Raw genomic sequence first — 25,124 nt, 5'->3', positions numbered from 1 at the left:
AGGCAAACCGGCATTAGTTGTAAAAACACTGCCCCTCAGTGTCATTCAAACTTACTTTTTATTATGTTTAATTTTTACTTAAAAAATATATATATATATATATCTTTGACTATCATTCTATCTCCCGCACAGCAACTCCACTCCCACTTGTCTCCAATTCCACATCCCAACCCTCAGCTTCCCTCAGCCCATCCTATCTATCTCTGCTGGTCACTCACTTCAGGTTTCTACGCAACACATATCTTTCAACTATGCTGTGATGTTTAACGTACAATTTCAATCTATCTAATCAAATAGAATCCACAGATTGCGAGTTGAAGATACATACTTTTACTTAGAGTATCAGTATATTAGTAATTGACTGACCCGGTCTCTCCAGATCTCCTAACAGTACTATTTCTAGGGTAAATGTTAGATCAATGTTATGCTTTTCAGCCATCCCTGAACCTGAGACCAGAAACAGGCTACCCGAGGGCAACACCAAAGTAAATGGTCTATTGATTCTGTATCCTCACAACAAAATCTGCAGAGCCTCGATGATTTTATCCCCCAAATATTTCACATTTGGTTGGTGGGAAGAATATATAATAATTTTAGCTGAAAAGCACAAAGTCTTAAATCTGTGTTGTTTTACGTATACACTCATAAACTCTGTACCATGGAATCGTACATCAAAAATCTCTTCCCAACTATTTTGCAATCTGTATGGCACAGGTGTCAACATCCTGGTTCTCAAATGAAACTGGTATACTTTCCTATTTATGCTATCTTTAATCCTCTGCCAGTTTTGATCCTTTATATTGGGCTGACAGACCAGTTCCCTACCTCCACCCGCTGCCACCTGCCTCTATTTTTGGATCTATTTTTGGATCTACTCTTGGATTGAGTAGACCTTCCAATACAATTCTGAACTCCATGAAGGCCAGAACTCTACCATTCCAATTTACAATATCATTTCAGAACAAAATACCCCTTTCAAACATCTTTCCCATAAATACAGGTATTTTATCAACCAGCACATTTGAGTTCAGCCATAATATTTGTTGCGTGGAAGAACTTGATGGGCCTGCACAGAGCCCTGACCCCAACTCTTTGGGATGAATTGGAATGCCGACTGTGAGCCAGGCCTTATCTCCCAACATCAGTGCCTGACCTCACTAATGCTCTTGTGGCTGAATGGAAGCAAGTCCCAGCAGCAATGTTCCAACATCTAGTGGAAAGCCTTCCCAGAAGAGTGGAGGCTGTTATAGCAGCACAAGGGGGACCAACTCCATATTAATGCCCATGATTTGGAATGAGATGTTCAACAAGCAGGTGTCCACATACTTTTGGCCATGTAGTGTATGTAAATTATTCTGAACAATAATATAATGTAAATCCATCCAAAATGGTTTTACAGTAATCCATCCACCTGACAGGTGTAGCATATCAAGAAGCTGATTAAACATCATGATCATTACACATGTTCACCTTGTGCTGGGGACAATAAAAGGCCACTCTAAAATGTGTCGTTTTATCACACAATGCCACAGATGTCTCACATTTTTAGGGAGTGTGGAATTGGCATGCTGACCGCAGAAATGTCCACCAGAGCTGTTGCGAAATAATTTAATGTTAATTTCTCTACCATAAGCCGCCTCCAATGTCGTTGGTAGTACGTCCAACCGGCCTCACAACCGCAGACCGAGTGTAACCACGCCAGCCCAGGACCTCCATATCCAGCTTCTTCACCTGCGGGATCGTCTGAGACCAGCCACCTGGACAGCTGATGAAACTGAGAAGCTTTTATGTCTGTAATAAAACCCTTTTGTGGGGAAAATTCTGATTGGCTGGGCCTGCCTCCCCAGTGGGTGGCCTGGCTCCCAAGTGGGTGGGCCTATGCCCTCCCAGGCCCAGCCATAGCTGTGCCCCCGCCCAGTCATGTGAAATCCATAGATTAGGGCCTAATGAATTCCTTTCAATTGTCTGATTTCCTTAAATGAACTGTATCTCAGTAAAATCAGTATACATATTTCTGCATTTAATTTTCAATAAATTAGCAGAAATGTCCCACAACAAATTCACTTTGTCATTATGAGGCATTGTGTGGGAAAGGATTTAATCCATTTTAAAATCAGGCTGTAACAGAGCACAATTTGGAACAAGCCAAGGGGTATGAGTAGTTTCTGAAGGCACTTTGTATGACATTATTTATAGGCATAAACTCCTATCATATCCACCACGATTTGGTACAAGTGTCTGGCCCTTTATGCTCAATGACTGAGGTGTGGTCACAGTATGGTGACTGCAAACAACAACACTAATAACAATGACAACAACAACAATAACAGACAAGGAGACATGGAGAGACGACACAAACCCGGGCGGTGATTGATAAGCATGAAAAACAAACTAGGCAGTTATTAGCCCACCAGCTAGTGGAGTCCTGGTTCAACATGGCTGCCAGGAGGAGGTTTTTCAGGTGCAGAAGCCGTTACTGTGTGCTTCTTCTCCTTTTGGCCAATAGCCAAAAGGAGGAAGGTTGGGGTTAGACTGCAAAGGTCCTCCAGAGCTAAGCCGAGGTGGGCAGGGGATAATCGCTTGACCAATTAAGCTAGAGGAGTCCTCTGAATCGTTCGGGGAAAGGGGGACTAAATCTGTGCATCATTTTGGAAAGGTTCACTTCTGTGACATGAAACACACACTCTTTTTTTTATGGAGACTATATACACGAGAGCGTGATGCAGCAGTGCATGGTGTATAATATAAGACAGGCATTCTGAAAGACGGTCTTGAGTTTTAAAAAAAGTTGAATAGAGTGGATATTGGATATGATGTATCAGCGTGGTGAGTACCCTGTCGAAAGCTTGAGTGTCTAAAATGCCAGGGAGGCTCACAACTCTTTGCAGCAGAGACCCTGAGTAAACGAAAACTCCAGGGAAACAAAGAACCCACACATTCTGACAAAGACTTGGACAAACGAACTCAACCACTTTAACAGCACAGTTGGGACACAACAATCCCACAACTCCCACCGACTAGATAGAAATCAGTGAAAAAAGTTGTGTGCAAGACACAAAATGACATACAAGCCCAAAGCTCAGATATTGATACTCACCCCTCTTTCCCAACACAACCAAACCATCTGTCATTGGAAATACACTGAGGAAGACTGGTGCAGGTTGACACCTTTTTCATGTTCTCTTTGCACTTAAAAGTACTATGCATCCTGCCTTAATTCACCAAGGTGTATATAGCTGCAGTTTGAGGTTAAGGTCTGTACTTGAGCAACGTACATTATTATATAATTTAAGTTTCAAATTAATAGGTTTATAAGTTGATGTGTAAAGTTTCAACCCTTGCGTGTGATTAAAAGAACCAAACAAAACAGAAAATGTACCCAAAGAAAGAAACAGGAACGATGGATGAGCAAAAGATGGCCCAATGCAACAGCCCACAATTTCACAAGTTTTCCCCCAAACACATGAACCCATATTGTCACTGTTGCCTCAATAAATGTAACCCAATGGGCACTTCTTGATTAAATATTAATTTCTCCCCTCCTCCACCTCATCAATACCTATTGACTGTTACTAGGATAGCAATTTAAAGTCACCCACGGCAAATTCACTCCTTGGTTTGTTGTGTGTGTTTATGTGCGGGTTTTGTGTCGTGCTGCAGGGATTGCTTGGCCTCTCTTCCATTAGTGTTTATCAGAGAGAGAGGGTGAAAGCGCCCGCGCACGAGAGAGAGAGAGAGAGAGAGAGAGAGAGAGAGAGAGAGAGAGAGAGAGAGAGAGAGAGAGAGAGAGAGAGAGAGAGAGAGAGAGAGAGAGAGAGAGAGAGCACAGTTCTGAGGGAACACAGGAAGCTGCCTGGCTGTCTATTTTGGGGCCCTGTTGCCACTCAGTCTGCCTTTGAGGCCTCTACAGCGTCGTCACATTAAGATCCCTCCATTTGAGGATCTCACACAGCCTTTGATGTGGCTCTTTGTGCATGCACAAACAGGAGACTCAAGCACTCCCTTGGCATTCACCACCTATAAGGGTATCTTTCTGTAGAGCAGGGTTTGGTCTGTTAAGGACACTGTTATTAGAGGAAGCTGCACAAACTATTGAATAATTGAAATGTACCGGCTAATATTTCATTGCTGAACATATCAAATGGAATTTTCTACATCATCTACTTGATCAAAAATGTTTTTACAGTAAATATTCTCTTTCCTTGTTGCTTCCTTGCAGCTTGCTTGATGTGTGTGGACACACACGCACACAAGCATATACACACGTATATCCTTTAACATATAAAAATACACAAAAATGAATGACAAAATTAATACATCTGCACCGGCAGAAAGGAAGAGGTCAAGCAATGTTTCATACTGTTTCAAAATGCAAGAGCCCCCACAGAAAAGGCCCATGTCAGCAACGACATAGACACATCCAGGCTACTTACGAATGAGAGGCACACTGGCGTTGGCCCTTCCCAGGATGTTGGCAGCGACACATGTGTAGTTACCATAGCGATCCTCTGTCATGTTGGTCACTGTGAGGACTGATCTGGAGCTGAGGTTCTTGATGTCAATCCCTTGTCCCTTGTTAATCCTGAAATAGAACGGACTACAAATAAAGCTTTCCTTTTCTGAAAATGTCAAGTAGGAAGAGGTGAGTCAAGGAGGGAGAAAATATTTATCAACCTCAAATAGGGTCTCTACAGTACTTCATCATCCTCTTCAACACATCCATTTATCCTTTCGCTGGGCTTAAGTCTTTGAGTGTTGTTTTGAAGGACTGCCACAGCGTGATAGAGAGATAACCCTAAGAGTAAGTGAACTAGAAGCATGTCACTTATTATTGGCATTCATGTATAATTGCATCACCATTATTCCTTTCTAATCAGTTTCTTTAGTTTTTTTCCCTTCTCGTGCATACTATTAACAATCTGAGGAGGTAGGATGAGATACCTAAGATATGATCTACAATTTAGCCATTGTTTAAATTAATTGACCTAAAATATTGAAAATGTCCAGGGAGAAGACAGGGACGACTCCTATTTTGGAAGCGCAATGGCCTCCTGTATGTGCACTTGCGTAGTTTGACTGGCTCACAGTGGCACTCATAGTTGAAACGCTACGTGTGACCTTATGTCCAGCAAATCTCTGAGCATCTGTTGTTCTCTCTCCCACTGCGATTTCCTCAAATGTTAGTTGAACATTCACTGATAATCTCGGTGGGAGTCTGGGAGCACGCTTGCTTCTCCTCCAGAACGCCACAAAACAAGCATCACTGTCTCTGTCAGAGCAAACGCGTTTCTCTTTCAACACCATGAACAGTGAAGCCTCAAAAGAAAGATTTTACTGTCAAAACTGTCTCATTATTTCCGATGCAGACAAACCAGTGGCATGACTACATTCATACTATAGTGACATCCACACACAGCTAAATGTACTGTGGTGGCACTTAACATCTGGGAACACTGAGTGCTGCCTAGCATATAGAAACATCCATGCTCTACCATAATGGAGAGCACACATCCATAATGTCTTTAAGACCTCTTTATAACTACCAATGTGTCAAGAAAAAATGACTTTTCGTGTTAAAAGGCTCAAACGTAGAGCTAGGTTTAGGATTAAGTAAACACTACAATCATGGCAATGTGCCTCCTTAGCAATTTAAATAAATTGAATCCACCCTATAATTACAATTAGCACAGTGTGAACTGATGATTGAAATTGTGCTCACTAGGAGTGGGTAAATGATGGGTAATGGGAGTAATTTGGTTTCTAAATTCAAGAACAGCCACTTGAATCTACACTGATTGATGTATGTGCTGAGAATGTTTCTAGCTCAATGATGAGCTAGGCAAACATTTCATTAGAATGCAAGGTGAGGACGAAGTCAACATGACTTTTCTTATTGGATTATTTATTATTTATACTTTCCAGGGCCAGACTAGAGACAGTTAGTGCCAGACTAAAACATTGTTAACACATTTACTATATGGTGATGTTTGTCATGTGTAAAGAAGTCAAAGATGTTTCAGAACACGCTATACCCTCATTGCATAATGGGTCGAACCAATGGAACTACTTGAGTTCTAATGGTTGGCAACAAGTATGCATCCAACTCTATGAACCCAAATAACATTTATTTCCATGGCAAATGATGCAGAGCAATTTGTTTCTCTAACCTTTTCTCTCCCTTGTACCACTCAAATGATGGTGTGGGTACAGCTGCAGCCTCACACCTCAGCAGAGCTGTGCGTCCCAGGCCGACTCCATGGCTTTTCATCTCGTGGATGGCTGGGGCGACTGAAATGAAAAATAAAAAAAATGTTAACAGGAGGAAACACTATGATATTGAAATACATTCAATAAAAGCCACTTTCCCCAGCTTGAATGTAGTACTGGAAAATGGTTTTGGTCCAGTTAGGTGTAAGAGATGAGAAAGGCTTGAAACTTTAAAGACAAAACAAGGGTTGCAAAGGGAGGGTATATTACTGGAAACTTAAAAAAATGTCAGCATTGACTGACCTTCATGTCCGAAAGTAATGATGTACTGTCACTTCTCTTGGTTTATTTGAGCTGTTTTTGCTATAATATGGACTTGGTCTTTGCCAAATAGGGCTATCTTATGTATACCACCCCTAACTTGTCACAACACAACTGATTGGCTCACACGCATTCAGAAGGAAAGAAATCAACAAATTAACTTTTAACATGGCACACCTGTAAATTGAAATGCATTCCAGGTGACTACCTCATGAAGCTGGTTGAGAGAATGCCAAGAGTGTGCAAATATATCATCAAGGCAAAGTTAGATACTTTGAAGAATATACTTTCATTTGTTGAGTACATGATCTGAGTACACGTCCTTGTAATTGGTCTTGTGAATGTTGACATGTTTAAAGGTCTTGCTCATATTGGATACGGAGAGCGTGATCACACAGTCGTCCGGAACAGCTGGCGCTCTAATGTATGCTTCAGTGTTGCTTGCCTCGAAGCGAGCATAAAAGGCACTTAGCTTGTCTGGTAGGCTCGCATCACTGGGCATCTCACGGCTGGGTCTACCTTTGTAGTCCGTAATAGTTTGCAAGCCCTGCCACATCGGACAAGCATCAGAGCCGGTGTAGCAGGATTCAATCTTAGTCCTGTATTGACACTTTGCCTGTTTGATGGTTCGTTTCAGGGCATAGTGGGATTTATTTTAAGCATCCAGACAAGTGTCCCGCTCCTTGAAATTGGCAGCTCTAGCTTTTAGCTCGGTGTGGATGTTGCCTGTAATCCATGGCTTCTGGTTGGGATATGTATGTACGGTCACTGTGGGGACAACGTTGTCGATGCACTTATTGATGAAGCTGGTGACTGAGGTGGTATACTCCTCAATGCCATTGGATGAATCCCGGAACATATTCCAGTCTGTGCTAGCAAAACAGTCATGTGGCGTAGCATCCAAGTCATCTGACCACTTCTGTATTGAGCAACTCACTGGTATTTCTTGATTTAGTTTTTGCTTGTAAGCAGGAATCAGGAGGATAGAATTATGGTGAGATTTGCCAAATGGAGGGTGAGAGAGAGCTTTGCATGCGTCTCTGTGCGTGGCATAAAGGAATTGTGAAAACCAAATACATTTAACTCCGTTTAAGGTGTATATGAACTTCCAACTTCAACTGTAAGTTTCCCTGCATTAAAGTCCCCGGCCACTAGGAGCGCCGCTTCTGGATGAGCATTTCCTTGTTTGCTTATGGCCTTATACAGCTCATTGAGTGCGGTCTTAGTGCCGCACTCAATGAGCTACGAAAACTATAGATTAAATCTCTCTTCATAGACAGTGTGGTCTACATCTTATCACTCTACCTCAGGCAAGCAATACCCAAGGCTTCCTTAATATTTCACATCGTGCACCTGCTGTTTTTGACAAATAGACACACACCCTCACCCCTCGTCTTAACAGACGTTGCTGTTCTGTCCTGACGATGCACGGAAAACCCAGCCAACTGTATATTGTCCATGTCGTCGTTCAGCCACAACTCGGTGAAACATAAGATATTACCGTTTTTAATGTCCCATTGGTAGGATAGTCTTGAATGTAGATCATCCAGTTTATTCTCCAGTGATTGCACATTGGTCAATAGAAACGGATGGTCGAGGAGGGTTACCCACTCACCAACCCACTCCGCCCTCTGTATTTCCGTCTTTATTTAACGGGAATGACAGGGATTGTGGCCTGGTCTCAGAGAAGCAGTATATCCTTCACTGGCACTCTGTGTGGCCTTATCGCGTGTAAATTATATAATATAATAGGTCATTATCAATAAAGAGATAAATAAAAGTTATAACTATTTGGTTTTAAAATCATCACCTTTTGAAGATCATAGTCAGAACTACCCATTTCCTATTATTCCACATTTAGCTCCATCATGATCCTTTTCATGATCAGTAAACATCAATTGATCATGTATTATCAGATACGTGAGGGTAGCCTATAAGTGAGGGTAGCCTATCCACAAAACGCGCCATTTAGCTTGCTTCATCAGAGATTAGGCTTGGGAAAGAGCTTGACATTGTCAAGTCCCCGTCCTGGTAAAGTTGTCAGCCGGATTACAGTCATCACCACTATAAATGGCAAGCAAATTTAGCCATCTTGTTTATCCCATGAAAATTACTTTATTAACTTATTATCAAAGAAATTGACAATAAGAAGATTGTGGGAGCTGCCATTGCAGCCTTTGATATTTGATATTATTGACCATAACCTTTAAACCATAACCCGACTTTTCAACCTCTGCCATATTGTGGATTCAGATATATCTATCTAATAGAACTCAAAGGGTTTTCATTAATGGAAGCTTCTCTAATGTGAAACATGTAAAGTGTGGTGTACCGCAGGGCAGCTCTATAGGCACTCTACTCTTTTGTATTTTTACCAATGACCTGCCACTGGCATTAAACAAAGCATGTGTGTCCATGTATGCTGATGATTCAATCATATACCCATCAGCAACCACAGCTAATGAAGTCACTGAAACCCTTAACAAAGAGTTGCAGTCTGTTTTGGAATGGGTGGCCAGTAATAACCTGGTCCTGAACATCTCTAAAACTAAGAGCATTGTATTTGGTACAAATCATTCCTTAAGTGCTAAACCTCAGCTGAATATGGTAATGAATGGTGTGGCTGTTGAACATGTTGAGGAGACTAAATTACTTGGCGTTACCTTAGATTGTAAACCTTCATGGTCAAAACATATAGATTCAATGGTTGTAAAGATGGGGAGAGGTCTGTCCGTAATAAAGAGATGCTCTGCTTTTTATGGAAGAGATACAAGACCACTAATAATCTCCCTCGATCTGGGGCTCCACGCAAGATCTCACCCCGTGGGGTCAAAATGATCACAAGAACGGTGAGCAAAAATCCCAGAACCACACGGGGGGACCTAGTGAATGACCTGCAGAGAGCTGGGACCAAAGTAACAAAGCCTATCATCAGCAACACACTACGCCGCCAGGGACTCAAATCCTGCAGTGCCAGACGTGTCCCCCTGCTTAAGCCAGTACATGTCCAGGCCCGTCTGAAGTTTGCTAGAGACAATTTGGATGATCCAGAAGAAGATTGGGAGAATGTCATATGGTCAGATGAAACCAAAATATAACTTTTTGGTAAAAACTCAACTTGTCGTGTTTGGCGGACAAAGAATGCTGAGTTGCATCCAAAGAACACCATACCTACTGTGAAGCATGGGGGTGGAAACATCATGCTTTGGGGCTGTTTTTCTGCAAAGGGACCAGGACGACTGATCCGTGTAAAGGAAAGAATGAATGGGGCCATGTATCGTGAGATTTTGAGTGAAAACCTCCTTCCATCAGCAAGGTCATTGAAGATGAAACGTGGCTGGGTCTTTCAGCATGACAATGATCCCAAACACACCGCCCGGGCAACGAAGGAGTGGCTTCGTAAGAAGCATTTCAAGGTCCTGGAGTGGCCTAGCCAGTCTCCAGATCTCAACCCCTTAGCCAATCTTTGGAGGGAGTTGAAAGTCCGTGTTGCCCAGCAACAGCCCCAACACATCACTGGTCTAGAGGAGATCTGCATGGAGGAATGGACAAAATACCAGCAACAGTGTGTGAAAACCTTGTGAAGACTTACAGAAAACGTTTGACCTCTGTCATTGCCAACAAATGGTATATAACAAAGTATTGAGAAACTTTTGTTATTGACCAAATACTTATTTTCCACCATAATTTGCAAATAAATTAATTACAAATCCTACAATGTGATTTTCTGGATTTTTTTTCTCATTTTGTCTGTCATAGTTGAAGTTTACCTATGATGAAAATTAAAGGCCTCTCATCTTTTTAAGTGGGAGAACTTGCACAATTGGTGGCTGACTAAATAGTTTACTTGCCCCACTGTATATGAATACATATTTTTAAAGTTATTCAAGTATAAATTGCTAAGGTTATGATAGATTGCCATAGATTTTCTGTTAATTACCAAAATTACTGCAGATTCCGGTAACTTTAGTAAACTACCGGTGTCTTTGCAACCCAAGAAAACTGTGGTCAGTGCGTTGTGGTCAGTCACTGTGGTCAGTGCGCTGTTGTCAGTCACTGTGGTCAGTGCGCATACGTATTTAATGTAAATGCTACGGAAGCAGTGGGAAGAAAAAAAGCATCATTCCCAAGGGTTAGGAAAATTAAATGAATTGCATGGTGATAAATTGCTTAATGGAAGTTCAAAGACTGAATGACAGAAGCAGGTTCTGTGAATACAAAATGAGCCTCCTTTCATGTGCCAAGAAGCGGTGTAAATCTCTTTGCCAGTGTAAGGGAGGCAGCTTTAACTATGGACGCTTTCTCAAGCAGCCAGGGCTTTCTGTATTTAAAATATTTACAGAGCTTAAAGTAACACAGTCTTGAAAGGAAAATGTAATTGCTGGATTGAAATTATGTAGAATTCACACAAAGCATTTGGTTGAATCTAGTATGTGACGACAGTGGTTGGCGACTGAAATAATAACAATCACCACATAAAATAGGCTACAACGAGAGTGCCTTTTCTTTTCACTTTTGCATGTGCATTTATCACCAACTACTAAGATAATGTTCAAATCTTATCACTATTTTCAGGTTCGTGGGGTAAAAGCACATTGTGCACAATGTATAAAGAATAGCAGCGCGCATTCACTGGAAATGTTCCTAATACAGACAATATTTCCTTCTCACAGGGGTCTTCTGTGGGTCAGTGAAAACAGGTAACCTATATCCTATTCTCTTCATACAAACCATTCCAAATATGTTGAGAATTGAGAAGTGTTTGTCACTGAACTGCTGGTTCAAAAGGCATAGTGAAAGGGACTGACGTCAATGCCACACTACTGTTGTGATGTTAGTGGTTAATATGAATCAGAGTAGCACTCAAGCTACACAATGACCAAGTGAGTAGCATTGGTTTGAGGTTATACAATTGTTTATGGCAGTTTGGTCTAGTGGCCATTGAGAATGCAAAGTCAACATGCAAAACAAGGTTGAGGTCAGAACATCCTGTATTACCGAAAGTAAACGGAAGCACATAGGGTGACTGAAACAAAAACCCAAAAGACTGCCTATTCCGGGAAGTCTATCCACTTAGGATTTGCAGGCCAGCATGCAATCACATGCCATGTCTGAATCTGAGTTATGGTATATTCTCCACTATTGAGTCTTTGAGAATCATCTGCCAGTCAGTCACAGCCAGTCTGTGTTCTGTTCAGCGGGAAGTTTGGCAAATTGCACTCAAACCTTAATTTCCAATTTCATTTGTGAAGTGAAACAAGGAAATGGTGCCAATAATTTTTCCACCATTCATTTTTCCCATAGGGGATTTTAGAAACACTTAAAATAAGGGCTGTTTCGTGTAGGCTTAACCTGGCGTGACGGGTAAGTGTCTAAATCTCTCTTAGACAAGGTGAAAGTTATCAATATATTCACCTGTGTTTATCCCCCAATAATAAAATGCTATTTAACTGCTAATCATAAAGAATTACAAATGCCATGATGATCTGGACGAGACTGCTCGAATCGAGGCAAAGGTAAAAATATTTTGGATCTTTGGATAAGCTATCTAATTTTAGGTATATTTAGTAATGAATAAATTGGCTACATTTCTTTAAAATGACAATTATGTGAACTGTCTTGTGCAAGAGACGAAGGGAGAGACGGGAGAGACGAAGGTTGAAAGTCATGCGTCCTCCGATACACAACCCAACCAAGCCGCACTGCTTCTTAACACAGCGCGCATCCAACCCGGAAGCCAGCCGCTGTGTCGGAGGAAACACCGTGCACCTGGCAACCTTGGTTAGCGTGCACTGCGCCCAGCCCGCCACAGGAGTCGCTGGTGCGCGATGAGACAAGGATATCCCTACCGGCCAATACTTCCCTATGCCAATTGTGCGTCGCCCCACGGACCTCCCGGTCCACGGCCGGTTACGACAGAGCCTGGGCGCGAACCCAGAGTCTCTGGTGGCCCTTAACCACTGCGCCACCCGGGAGTCACAGCTTTTATTTTGAAGTGTTTTTAAAATTCCCTATGGAAAAAATGAATGGTGGAAAAACGATTGGAACCATTCCCCTGTTTGACCGCTAGATTTAATGGGTATTATGACACCTCCACTGTGGGGCTCTATTGAGACACAAATCACCAGTACAGAACATCTTATTCAATGACTCATGTTCTTCTGAAAGAGCAGGGCACTCCGTATACAGGTGTGTGCTGGTATTCTTTTAGCAAGTTCGTACTGTGCATACCCTATAATGAATATGGTACCTTTCATTGCACTACGTATCATTGCTGACGTCAACAGTCCACTTAGACAGATGAGGCGCGAAAAGAAAGATGCATTGCAACGCTGAAGGGTGTGTGCGAGTGTGTGCATGTCGAATGTCTTTGTGTGGCAGTACAGTACAAGCGACCAAAGACACACGTCTACTATCTTTCACAAGGAGTCCTTATAAACATAATACTGATCATTTGTGTATGTTGATTTCCTGTACTTGTGTGTCTCCCAATTACATCTGCATCCCTACGCCTCTGTACTCTGGAGAAGGGAGACCTAAGATTGCAAATCTAGTGGGCAAGTGAGACAGGGATTTTTCCTGGTAATCTATCACAGGGATTGGTGCTGTGTTGAGGGGTATTGGCAAGGGCTTGGCAGGCTGCCTGTGTGTGTGTGTGTGTGTGTGTGTGTGTGTGTGTGTGTGTGTGTGTGTGTGTGTGTGTGTGTGTGTGTGTGTGTGTGTGGACACGGGTGCCTGCGTTTGTGTCTGTCAGTGTGTGTGTGTTCACGTGCATGTGTGGAGAGAAGGTAGAGAGCTGGGGCTGTGATGGATCTGCAAGGCCCTAAAACCCTGCCTCAATCTCACAGCTGGATCTGGACCTCTGGAAGGCCCGCTTCTTCAATTACAAACAACATTAGCAATAACCGCACCATAAACAAAGGCAACAAAGCAATTATAGCCTCTACTATCTCAGTAGAACAGCAGAAACTAAACTACAGAGAGAAACTGGACTCTCTAGATACTGTAACAGAGTCAAAACACCTCATTGTTCCAACGGTTTAAAAAACACCCACACACTCCTGAGCCCCATATACACTGGAATAGGAAACATGGGTTTACCTTTAGTGTATTTGAGTATTCCAAGTTTATCAGACCACTGGTTCAGAGGTGAGTTTAATCATGATCTTACCTGGATTTGCCTAAGTGTATAAGTGGAAACCTGGATTCTCATCAGTATCCCTACAGATCCTGAACCGGACCATACCTTCTATGTAGTAAAACCAGAGCAACAGATGTGCATATACTGTACTTTGCAGATATACAGTTGAAGTCGGAAGTTTACATACACTTAGGTTGGAGTCACTCAAACTCGTTTTTCAACCACTCCACAAATTTCTTCTTAACAAACTATAGTTTTGGCAATTCGGTTAGGACATCTACCATGTGCATGACACAAGTAATTTTTCCAACAATTGTTTACAGAATGATTATTTCACTTATAATTCACTGTATCACAATTCCAGTGGGTCAGAAGTTTACATACACTAAGTTGACTGTGCCTTTAAACCGCTTGGAAAATTCCAGAAACTTATGTCATGGCTTTAAAAGCTTCTGATAGGCTAATTGACATAATTTGAGTCAATTGGAGGTGTACCTGTGGATGTAGTACTTGTGTATGTATTTCAAGGCCTACCTTCAAACTCAGTGCCTCTTTGCTTGTCATCATGAGAAAATTTAAAGAAATCAGCCAAGACCTCAGAAGAAAAATGGTAGACCTCCAAAAGTCTGCTTCATCCTTGGGAGCAATTTCAAAAAGTGCAAATCAATCCCAGAACAACAGCAAAGGACCTTGTGAAGATGCTGGAGGAAACAGGTACAAAGGTATCTATATCCACAGTAAAACGAGTCCTATATCGACATAACCGGAAAGGCCGCTCAGCAAGGAAGAAGCCACTGCTCAAAAAATGCCATAAAAAAGCCAGACTACGGTTTGCAACTGCACATTGGGACAAAGATCGTACGTTTCGGGGAATGTCCACTGGTCTGATGAAACAAAAATATAACTTTTCAGCCAAAATGACGATTGTTATGTTTGGAGGAAAAAGGGGGAGGATTGCAAGCCGAAGAACAACATCCCAACCGTGAAGCACGGGGGGTGGCAGCATCATGTTGTGGGGGTGCATTGCTGCACGAGGGACTGGTGCACTTCACAAAATAGATGGCTTCATGAGGACGGAAACGTATGTGGATATATTGAAGCAACATCTCAAGACATCAGTCAGGAAGTTAAAACTTGGTCGCAAATGGGTCTTCCAAATGGACAATGACCCCAAGCATACTTCCAAAGTTGTGGCAAAATGGCTTAAGGACAACAAAGGCAAGGTATTGGAGAGGCCATCACAAAGCCCTGACCTCAATCCTATAAAAAAGTGTGGGCAGAACCTGACTCAGTTACACCAGCTCTGTCAGGAGGAATGGGCCAATATTCCCCCAACTTATTGTGGGAAGCTTGTGGAAGGCTGTCTGAAACATTTGACCCAAGTTAAACAATGTAAAGGCAATGCTACCAAATACTAATTGAGTGTATGTAAACTTCTGACCCACTGGGAATGTGATGAAAGAAATAAAAGCTGAAATGAATCATTCTCTCTACTATTATTCTGACATTTCACATTCTTAAAATAAAGTGGTGATCCTAGCTGACCTAAAACAGGGAATTGTTACTGGATTAAATGTCAGGAATTGTGAAAATCTGAGTTGAAATATATTTGGCTAAGGTTAACTTCTGACTTCAACTGTACCTGGGTTCCTAGTCCCTTTTGTTTATGGCAATGATTTCAGATAATATGAGTCTCTATACGGTTGTGTGGAGTTTGGATGAACAAGGGGCCATAGATTCAAATCAGTCCTAAGCCAACGTGAACAATGTCACTCAATACTCAGGCGAGATAAAGGCAGAAGACTGCCACGGGGTCGACAACATTTGCAGAAATGGAAGCCAATAACAAGAGTAACAAAATCAATCGCAGTATGCAAATGCCAAGAGTCTTGCCAAGTCCTCATAATCCTCCACTGGTGTCATTGTGTGGGCCATTGATTAACATGCATCTAAAAGGTCTCTGTGACCTGCCTGTCAGTACAAAACCACATCCCCTCCCATCGTGGGCTACATTAGAGACAGCGGTGGACACAATAGGGGAGGCAGCACCGACACTAAGAACGAACAGACCACGCAGTGCAATAAAGCCTCCCACTTGTGTACCTGCCAGTGTTTGTGCCTTACAACTAGCATCAATTTGAGTAAAATATCTTTCAACTTTTTAAGATTTAAGATTTTAATGAGTTGTGTTTATTTTTGCTTCACAGTTAACAATGTTACAGCACTGATTTGTGAAGTATCACATTTGCTTCGCTTTGAAGGAAGTCATTTTTGATCAAAAGTTACTGAATAATCTAGACTCTAAGCAGACATTTAGCAAAACGCAGGCAAAATAACGATTGACCTAAAATAGGTCTACATCTTCAATTTGTTTTGGGGAGATGCACAGATAGTTATTTAAATGTATGGAAGGATACAATCATATTAAGCATGTGCTGAAATGAGCATGACTGTAGATAAAGCCATACTAGGCAGATTATTCAGCCAGATACATGCCTGTAGTTTACGTTTGACACACAATGGTAGTTTGGGCCTAGTATAATAGTATACAGTAGGGGTAACAATACGTTCAAAGACCTAAGTGCCCAGATTCAGTATGATTATCTGGGCAATGACTCCCCAGAATATAACTAAAAACATAAAATCCAGTCCCATTTGAATAGTTTCAATTTGAGCCAGCTGGCACATTCTTCATCATCATATATTGTGTCGAAAGACAGGTTCAGATTTTTTGGAGAGTAATACAAAGTAGTGCACAAAAAAACATGATGGCCAAATAATCCAGGTAATTTAGTGGCTGGAGAGCACTGTAGCATAGCTGTTAATCATGGCTGAGTTCCAGGAATAGCACAGCCTCCATGAAGAATAGGTCCTGTTTGACAAATTGCAAGTTGCAGGTGGATCATAAAGCAACATCCCATTATATTTACATTATGCATGCCGTTTCACCCAAACAAAGATGATGTGTACAATGGAACAGCAGCTATACAATACGGTGAACACACACATACATTACATTGTTTAATCTCTCTCTGTTTAATATTAATGGATGATGTTGAACTGCAACAATTTTTCCGCTCAGTAGCATTAAGGGCTCCTCTGTTATAGTCGCTTTAAGTGTTCCTCCAGTTGATATTGTAGCCCGGAAATATATTGAACAAAAATATAAATGCAACATGCAACAATTTCAAAGATTTTACTGAGTTACAGTTCATATAAGGAAATAAGTCAATTGAAATAAATTATTTAGGTCCTAATCTATGGATTTCACATGACTGGGAATACAGATATGCATCTGTTGGTCACAGATACCTTTAAAAAAAGGTAGGGGCGTGGATCAGAAAACCAGTCAGTATCTGGTGTGACCACCGTTTACCTTCATACATGGCGGAAAATGGAATACGCTGTCGTAAACGTCGATCCAGAGCATCCCAAACATGCTCAATGGGTGACATGTCTGGTGAGTATGCAGGCCATGGAAGAACTGGGACATTTTCAGCTTCCAGGAATTATGTACAGATCCTTGCGACATGGGGCCATGCATTATCTCGCTGAAACATGAGGTGATGGCGGCAGATGAATGCCAGGACAATGGGCCTAAGGATATCATCAAGGTATCTAGGTATCTTCTGTGCATTCAAATTGCCATCGATAAAATGCAATTGTGTTCATTGTCCATAGCTTATGGCTGGCCATACCATAACCCCACCGCCACCATGGGGCAGTTTGCTCACAACGTTGTCATCAGCAAACCACTCACCTACACAATGTCATACACATGATCTGTATCGCCAGTTGGATATACTGCCAAATTCTCTAAAACGACGTTGGAGGTTGCTTATGGTAGAGCAATGAAAATGTAATTATCTGGCAGCAGCTCTGGTGGACATTCCTGTAGTCAGCATGTAAATTGCATGCTCCCTCATAACTTGAGACATCTGTGGCATTGTTTTGTGTGACAAACTGAACATTTTAGAGAGGCCCTATATTGTCCCCAGAACAAGGTGCCCCTGTGGAATGATCATGCTGTTTAAACAGCTTCTCAGAGTGCCAAGTGTAGTTCCAAAAGGCGTATTAACAGCTTCTACTCCTAAGCCATAAGACTTCTGAACAGCTAACCAAATGGCTACCCAGACTATTTGCATTGACCACTCGAGTGTTGCTTTAGCAGTATGCTGAGGGTCATTGTCCTGCTGGAAGGTGAATCTCCGTCCCAGTCTCAAATCTCTGGAAGACTGAAACAGGTTTCACTCAAGAATATCCCTGTATTTAGCACCATCCATCATTCATTCAATTCTGACCAAACGTGTTTGCTTATTTTTTTCTTTCTTTCAATGGCTTTTTTCTGGACACTCTTTCATAAAGCCCAGCTCTGTGGAGTGTACGGCTTAAAGTGGTCATATGGACAGATACTCCAATCTCTGCTGTGGAGCTTTGCAGCTCCTTCAGGGTTATCTTTGGTCTCTTTGTTGCTTCTCTGATTAATACCCTCCTTGCCTGGTCCGTGAGTTTTGGTGGGCAGCCCTCTCTTTGCAGGTTTGTTGTGTTGCCACATTCTTTCCATTTTTTAATAAAGGATTTAATGGTGCTCCGTGGGATGTTCAAAGTTTCTGATATTTTTTATAACCCAACCCAAATCTGTACTTTTCGACAACTTTGTTTAGAGAGCTCCTTGGTCTTCATGGTGCCGCTTGCTTGGTGGTGCCCCTTGCTTAGTGGTGTGCAGTACCTGGGGCCTTTCAGAACAGGTGTATATATACTGAGATCATGTGACAGATCATGTGACACTTAGATTGCAGACATGTGGACTTTATTTAATTAAATATGTGACATCTGAAGGTAATTGTTTGCACCAGATCTTATTTAGGGGCTTCATAGTAAAGGGGGTGAATACATATGCACGCACCACTTTAATGATTGAATTTGAATTTTTTTAAACAAGTCATTTTTTTTCGTTTCACTTCACCAATTTGGACTATTTTGTGTATGTTCATCACATGAAATCCAAATAAATATGCATTTAAATTACAGGTTGTAATGCCACCAAATAGGAAACATGCCAAGGGGGTGAATACTTTTGCAAGGCACTGTAATTGGTAGGAAGGATGCTTGATATACTTTGTATGCTTGTATCACAAACAAAAACATGTTTTAATCGTGATAACATTTTAGGCCCTTTTTCAGTGGTGTAAAGTACTTAAGTAAAAATGTAAGTATAAGTATGTAAGTCAAAATAATACATAAGTAATTTTTGGGGGTATCTGTACTTTTGCTATTTATATTTATGACTACTTTTACTTCTACTTCTACTTCACTACATTCCTTTTACTCCATACATTTTCCTTGGCACCCATTACACTTGGAATGTTTATCAGGACAGGAAAATGGTCCTATTCACACACTTAACAACAAAACATCCCTGGTCATCCCTACTGCCTCTGATCTGGCGGACTCACAAAACACACATGCTTCGTTTGTAAATTATGTCTGAATATCGTGGTGTGCTATTGGTAAATAAAAAAACAAGAACATGTTGCTGTCTGGTTTGCTTAATATAAGGAATTTGAAAGTATTTATACTTTTACTTTTGATACTTAAGTATATTTTAGTAATTACATTTACTTTTAATACTAATACTAAGATTATTTTAAAGCAAATATTTTTAGACTTTAACCCAATTAGAATTGTACTGGGTGACTTTTACTTTGAGTCATTTTCTATTAAGGGATCTTTACTTTTACTCAAGTATGACATTTCCAGTGGGCTCTCTGCTAATTCTGAAGGTATTATATATTTTATGAGCACCACCAAAAAAGTGAATGGGAAAATTGATTCAAATAAAACGCCCTCTGATGGTGACTTGCTGAATGGGCAATCCTAAAGGAGGGCTGTGATTGGTTAATGACTGAAAATGTAAATGTCTATGTATAAAATGGGTCATATCATTAAAAGCTCCAGAGAGTCCACTCTGGAAATTTGATGTGTTTTAACAGTATATTGTTACAAACAATATGTCTAAAAATAAGCTAATTCAAAACGGGTCATTTTGAGATATTAATATTCATGTTTTTAATGTTGAACAAATGAATGTTAACATTTGTATTTCAGAATCTAGACATACTCCATATTTGAGAGAACACTATACGTATAATGACACCAAAATGTTGTCGGTATCATGTACGGTTCACAGATAGATCAAAGGGTCTTACAGGAGGCATGTATATGTCTAAAAAAGGCCTAAATACCACTTTCATTGCGATTTTCGAACAAATAGTTTGTGATACAAATGTAAAGAGTGAGAATTGCCAGAACATTCTGAGATACTCCCCAAAAGCTCGGACTACGCTGCTGTGGAATCGACCATGATTAATTGGTGTGTTTCTCAACGGAATATGATTTATTTAGCCGTGAACTATTGCTCTCTAAAAAAGAAATCGGGCAGGTTTTTTAATTAAAAGATCAATTAATAACCTACCTCTTCAGCCATTTGAAAATGAGTTTTCCTTGAAATTAAGAGACGGACTCAACAGTCCATGACTTATCAGCTTACACATAGAGCAGGCTTCCCAATACGGTCTGGGTATCATTGTCCTGTACTGTCAACCAGCAGTGGTTTTGTAGCCAAGATTTATTCATTCATTAAGATCCCTATTCAAAAGATCCAGAGTAACATTGTGCTCTTTACCTCATGCACACAGAGCGTATAAATAACAGTCATGGTACGTGAGAATTCGTGGGTTGTCTGCTCCGAAGAGAACATGGCCAATGTTTAACACTGAATGAAGCCAAAGGCACACTCCCACAAATCTTTGTTAATATACAGTGCCTTGCGAAAGTATTCGGCCCCCTTGAAATTTGCGACCTTTTGCCACATTTCAGTCTTCAAACAACAAGATCAAACTGTATTTTTTTGTGAAGAATCAACAACAAGTGGGACACAATCATGAAGTGGAACGACATTTATTGGATATTTCAAACTTTTTTAACAAATCAAAAACTGAAAAGTTGGGCGTGCAAAATTATTCAGCCCCTTTACTTTCAGTGCAGCAAACTCTCTCCAGAAGTTCAGTGAGGATCTCTGAATGATCCAATGTTGACCTAAATGACTAATGATGATAAATACAATCCACCTGTGTATAATCAAGTCTCCGTATAAATGCACCTGCACTGTGATAGTCTCAGAGGTCCGTTAAAAGTGCAGAGTGCATCATGAAGAACAAGGAACACACCAGGCAGGTCCGAGATACTGTTGTGAAGAAGTTTAAAGCCAGATTTGGATACAAAAATATTTCCCAAGCTTTAAACATCCCAAGGAGCACTGTGCAAGCGATAATATTGAAATGGAAGGAGTATCAGACCACTGCAAATCTACCAAGACCTGGCCGTCCCTCTAAACTTTCAGCTCATACAAGGAGAAGACTGATCAGAGATGCAGCCAAGAGGCCCATGATCACTCTGGATGAACTGCAGAGATCTACAGCTGAGGTGGGAGACTCTGTCCATAGAACAACAATCAGTCGTATATTGCACAAATCTGGCCTTTATGGAAGAGTGGCAAGAAGAAAGCCATTTCTTAAAGATATCCATAAAAAGTGTTGTTTAAAGTTTGCCATAAGCCACCTGGGAGACACACCAAACATGTGGAAGAAGGTGCTCTGGTCAGATGAAACCAAAATTGAACTTTTTGGCAACAATGCAAAACGTTGTTTGTCGTAAAAGCAACACAGCTCATCACCCTGAACACACCATCTCCACTGTCAAACATGGTGGTGGCAGCATCATGGTTTGGGCCTGCTTTTCTTCAGCAGGGACAGGGAAGATGGTTAAAATTGATGGGAAGATGGATGGAGCCAAATACAGGACCATTCTGGAAGAAAACCTGATGGAGTCTGCAAAAGACCTGAGACTGGGACGGAGATTTGTCTTCCAACAAAGCAATGATCCAAAACATAAAGCAAAATCTACAATGGAATGGTTCAAAAATAAACATATCCAGGTGTTAGAATGGCCAAGTCAAAGTCCAGACCTGAATCCAATCGAGAATCTGTGGAAAGAACTGAAAACTGCTGTTCACAAATGCTCTCCATCAAACCTCACTGAGCTCGAGCTGTTTTGCAAGGAGGAATGGGAAAACATTTCAGTCTCTCTATGTGCAAAACTGATAGAGACATACCCCAAGCGACTTACAGCTGTAATCGCAGCAAAAGGTGGCGCTACAAAGTATTAACTTAAGGGGGCTGAATAATTTTGCACGCCCAATTTTTCAGTTTTTGATTCGTTAAAAAAGTTTGAAATATCCAATAAATGTCGTTCCACTTCATGATTGTGTCCCACTTGTTGTTGATTCTTCACAAACAAATACAGTTTTATATCTTTATGTTTGAAGCCTGAAATGTGGCAAAAGGTCACAAAGTTCAAGGGGGCCGAATACTTTCGCAAGGCACTGTATAGGTTAAATAGTAGGTTGACATGTGAGCTAATGTGGCTCATTTCACTTTGGTGTCGAAGTCCTGCTATAAGAGCCAGGACTCTAATATTTGTGTAAACTCTTCACAGTTGTATTCCGTGGGTGTCACTGACTGGCTGTGGGTGTCACTGACCCACAATCCACAGGTAAGGCTGTACAGTGAAATATATTAGTATGCCCCCAATGCATGAAGTCTTGAGATTAACCGATTTGTCATTTTCTGTCAAATTAACTAAGTACTGTCTTTTGTTTAACATTTCAAACTTATTAAGCATTATCTAGTACAAATACGCAGGGTTGGGGAGTAACATATTACATCTAATCCGTTACATGTAAGGGATTACAAAAAACGTTAACTGTAATACATTACCAGCTAAAATATTGTTTCCAGATTACTTTTGAAAAACTAGATGATTACTTTGAGGATAAATTCAGAAAAGATGTTTGCAAAAAAATCGTTGACAATTCTGTTTTCTCAATGACATACAAATCTGCCTGAGCGAGTCTGACCACAAGTCAGAGACCACTATGATGACACACCAAATGTGTTTGATGGATTGCAGAAAAAGAGTAGGAATAGGCTTTTGTAGGCTACAGTCCAAGCTATGTCTTCTAATGGTGCGACTGCTGTCGGCATCCAAAGACTATCCAACTTGAATAAACGCTTGGAGGTAAGGATGACAGCAGTGGTTTGGTCTCTGGCGATACGGATATCACATATTATTGATATCTACATAGTGCATTGATGTGAATCACACTGCTGCTCTCTCATTTAGCTATTTGCGCCTTATGGATTGTGGTTGTTGTGTATGGCTGTTCACAAATCTAAATGTGTATTTGAACCCAATAATGGTTGAATTTAATAAGTTTAAGCTGCCTATCAAACAATGTTTTTTAAACCAGTGGACAGCGTGAAAAATGAGCTCTTGCAACAGCTGCACAGTGCAGATCCAAGCCTATGGAATACAAGTGGGGCTTTTTCTTCTTCAGTAGTGCTCAAAGCATGCCATTCCATGAGCGCAGAATTTATTTTCAACTCGAATCAATGAGCCCAATCAGTCCTCCATGACAACAAATTCATAAACAACAGACTAGGCCGGGCTAATAAGTCCTTAGTTTTGGGGTCATGCTCAGGTAAAACAAACTGGCTAATCTACACTTCCATATGTCCTATTCTTGAAAATCAAGGGGTATACATTTATTGGAATGACTGATTTCTGATAGACTATGGTTTTTAATGTAAATATATAATTTAATCAGATTATTATATGTAGTAGAAAGCGATGGGTTTGAAGAAGCCTACATAACCAACCCATTAAATAAAATTGAACATCCATATATGGCCAGCTATGTAAACTTTAACATTTATTTATCCTGCAATAGATGCCGTTCAATTGGTAACATACATTTTTGTCTTCTTATAATGTCGCTTAAGGGGAAAGTAATCTAAAAGTAACATAATGTAATCAGATTACATTACTGAATTAGGGTAATCCAAAAGTTACGTTACTGATAAAAAATGTGGACAGGTAACTAGCGAGTTAGTAACTAATGAGTGGTCACACCGGTCTAAGGCACTGCATCTCAGTGTAAGAGGCATCACTACAGTCCCTGGTTCAAATCCAGGCTGTATCACATCCGGCTGTGATTGGGAGTCCCATAGGGCGGCGCACAATTGACCCAGTGTCACCCGGGGTAGGCTGTCATTGTAACTGACTTGCCAAGTTAAATAAAGGTAAAAAAATATATATATATTTTTTAATACGACATGATCCCACTATTTGCATCAGTTTCAATGCCAGATTTTATGTTAAAGGCGGACCGCAAATACATTTTTGGGGGCTAAACGTTATTGTGGCTAGCTTGTGCACATTTGCATGAGTGTTTCATTACCTAGTTAGCTTAGTGTCTGACTCAGCTACTTCTTATTGATGTTTTTGTTGCATTTCAGATGGAGTGGCATTGCTGACAGGCCAGGATGCTGACAGGCCATGGCCCACATCCTCAAAGAATCTCAGAGTAGTACTGATTTTAGGATCAGTTTCACACTGAGCACAATTACATTGACAAGGGGGAGGTCATCGTAGATCACTATCCCTACTCTGAGGCACGTTGTGAATATGGGCGCTGGAAGATAGCTGTTGGCCAATAACTTGCACATCAGTCGTTTCAACACAGGACCCTAGAGCAGGGTAGGCAACCCTGTCCCTGGAGTGACGCATTTTTCATCAGGCCAATGCATACTGTGACATGGGCCTGGACGGTGACACATCTTCAAGCTGCCTGACTGAATACTGTGGCCTTCAGCTGTACCAGGAACAATGTCCTTACTTGGGAGTACAGCAACACTCTTAGTCTCACAGCCCTGTCAATATGTATTGTATGTAACCACTCAAATTCATAAACAGCTACGGACACAATCATTGACTTATAGTCACTTAGTCTACTTATCCCATTCAATCTTGTCTGGGATATATATTTTAGTTGGACACCTGTGTGATATCTGTTTATATATGAATACAAATGTATTCTATAATAAATAGTAAATAAATAAATGTCTATCCCTGTTCTCTCCTCTCTGCTCAGACCATACAAACGCTCCACACCGCGTGGCCGCGGCCACCCTAATCTGGTGGTCCCAGCGCGCACGACCCACGTGGAGTTCCAGGTCTCAGGTAGCCTATGGAACTGCCGATCTCCCGCTCCGTGGCTCGACGACTCATTGCGAGCTCACAGAACAGGGCTCCGGGCAGCCGAGCGGAAATGGAGGAAAACTCGCCTCCCTGCGGACCTGGCATCCTTTCGCTCCCTCCTCTCTACATTTTCCTCTTCTGTCTCTGCTGCTAAAGCCACTTTCTACCACTCTAAATTCCAAGCTTCTGCCTCTAACCCTAGGAAGCTCTTTGCCACCTTCTCCTCCCTCCTGAATCCTCCTCCCCCTCCCCCCTCTCTGCAGATGACTTCGTCAACCATTTTGAAAAGAAGGTT

The 25,124-nt window shown here is 41.2% G+C and overlaps 1 protein-coding gene across 3 annotated transcripts in view; it reads right to left on the bottom strand.

Annotated features, from left to right (window-relative positions):
- The window catches only part of negr1 (neuronal growth regulator 1), a 339,493-nt gene that overhangs the window by 99,911 nt on the left and 214,458 nt on the right, over window positions 1-25,124 (bottom strand). For all 3 annotated transcript variants that reach the window (XM_035774610.2, XM_035774612.2, XM_035774611.2), the window contains exons 5-6: window positions 6,168-6,288; window positions 4,434-4,582 (exon numbers count right to left, since the gene is read on the bottom strand). In XM_035774610.2, coding sequence (XP_035630503.1) covers window positions 4,434-4,582; window positions 6,168-6,288 — 270 coding nt within the window. The remainder of the gene's footprint in view (window positions 1-4,433; window positions 4,583-6,167; window positions 6,289-25,124) is intronic.

The sequence above is a fragment of the Oncorhynchus keta genome, chromosome 8, assembly GCF_023373465.1.
Source record: "Oncorhynchus keta strain PuntledgeMale-10-30-2019 chromosome 8, Oket_V2, whole genome shotgun sequence".
NCBI lineage: Eukaryota > Metazoa > Chordata > Actinopteri > Salmoniformes > Salmonidae > Oncorhynchus > Oncorhynchus keta.
The sequence above is the reverse complement of the archived record's forward strand: the minus strand, read 5'-3'. Positions and strand labels throughout refer to the sequence as shown.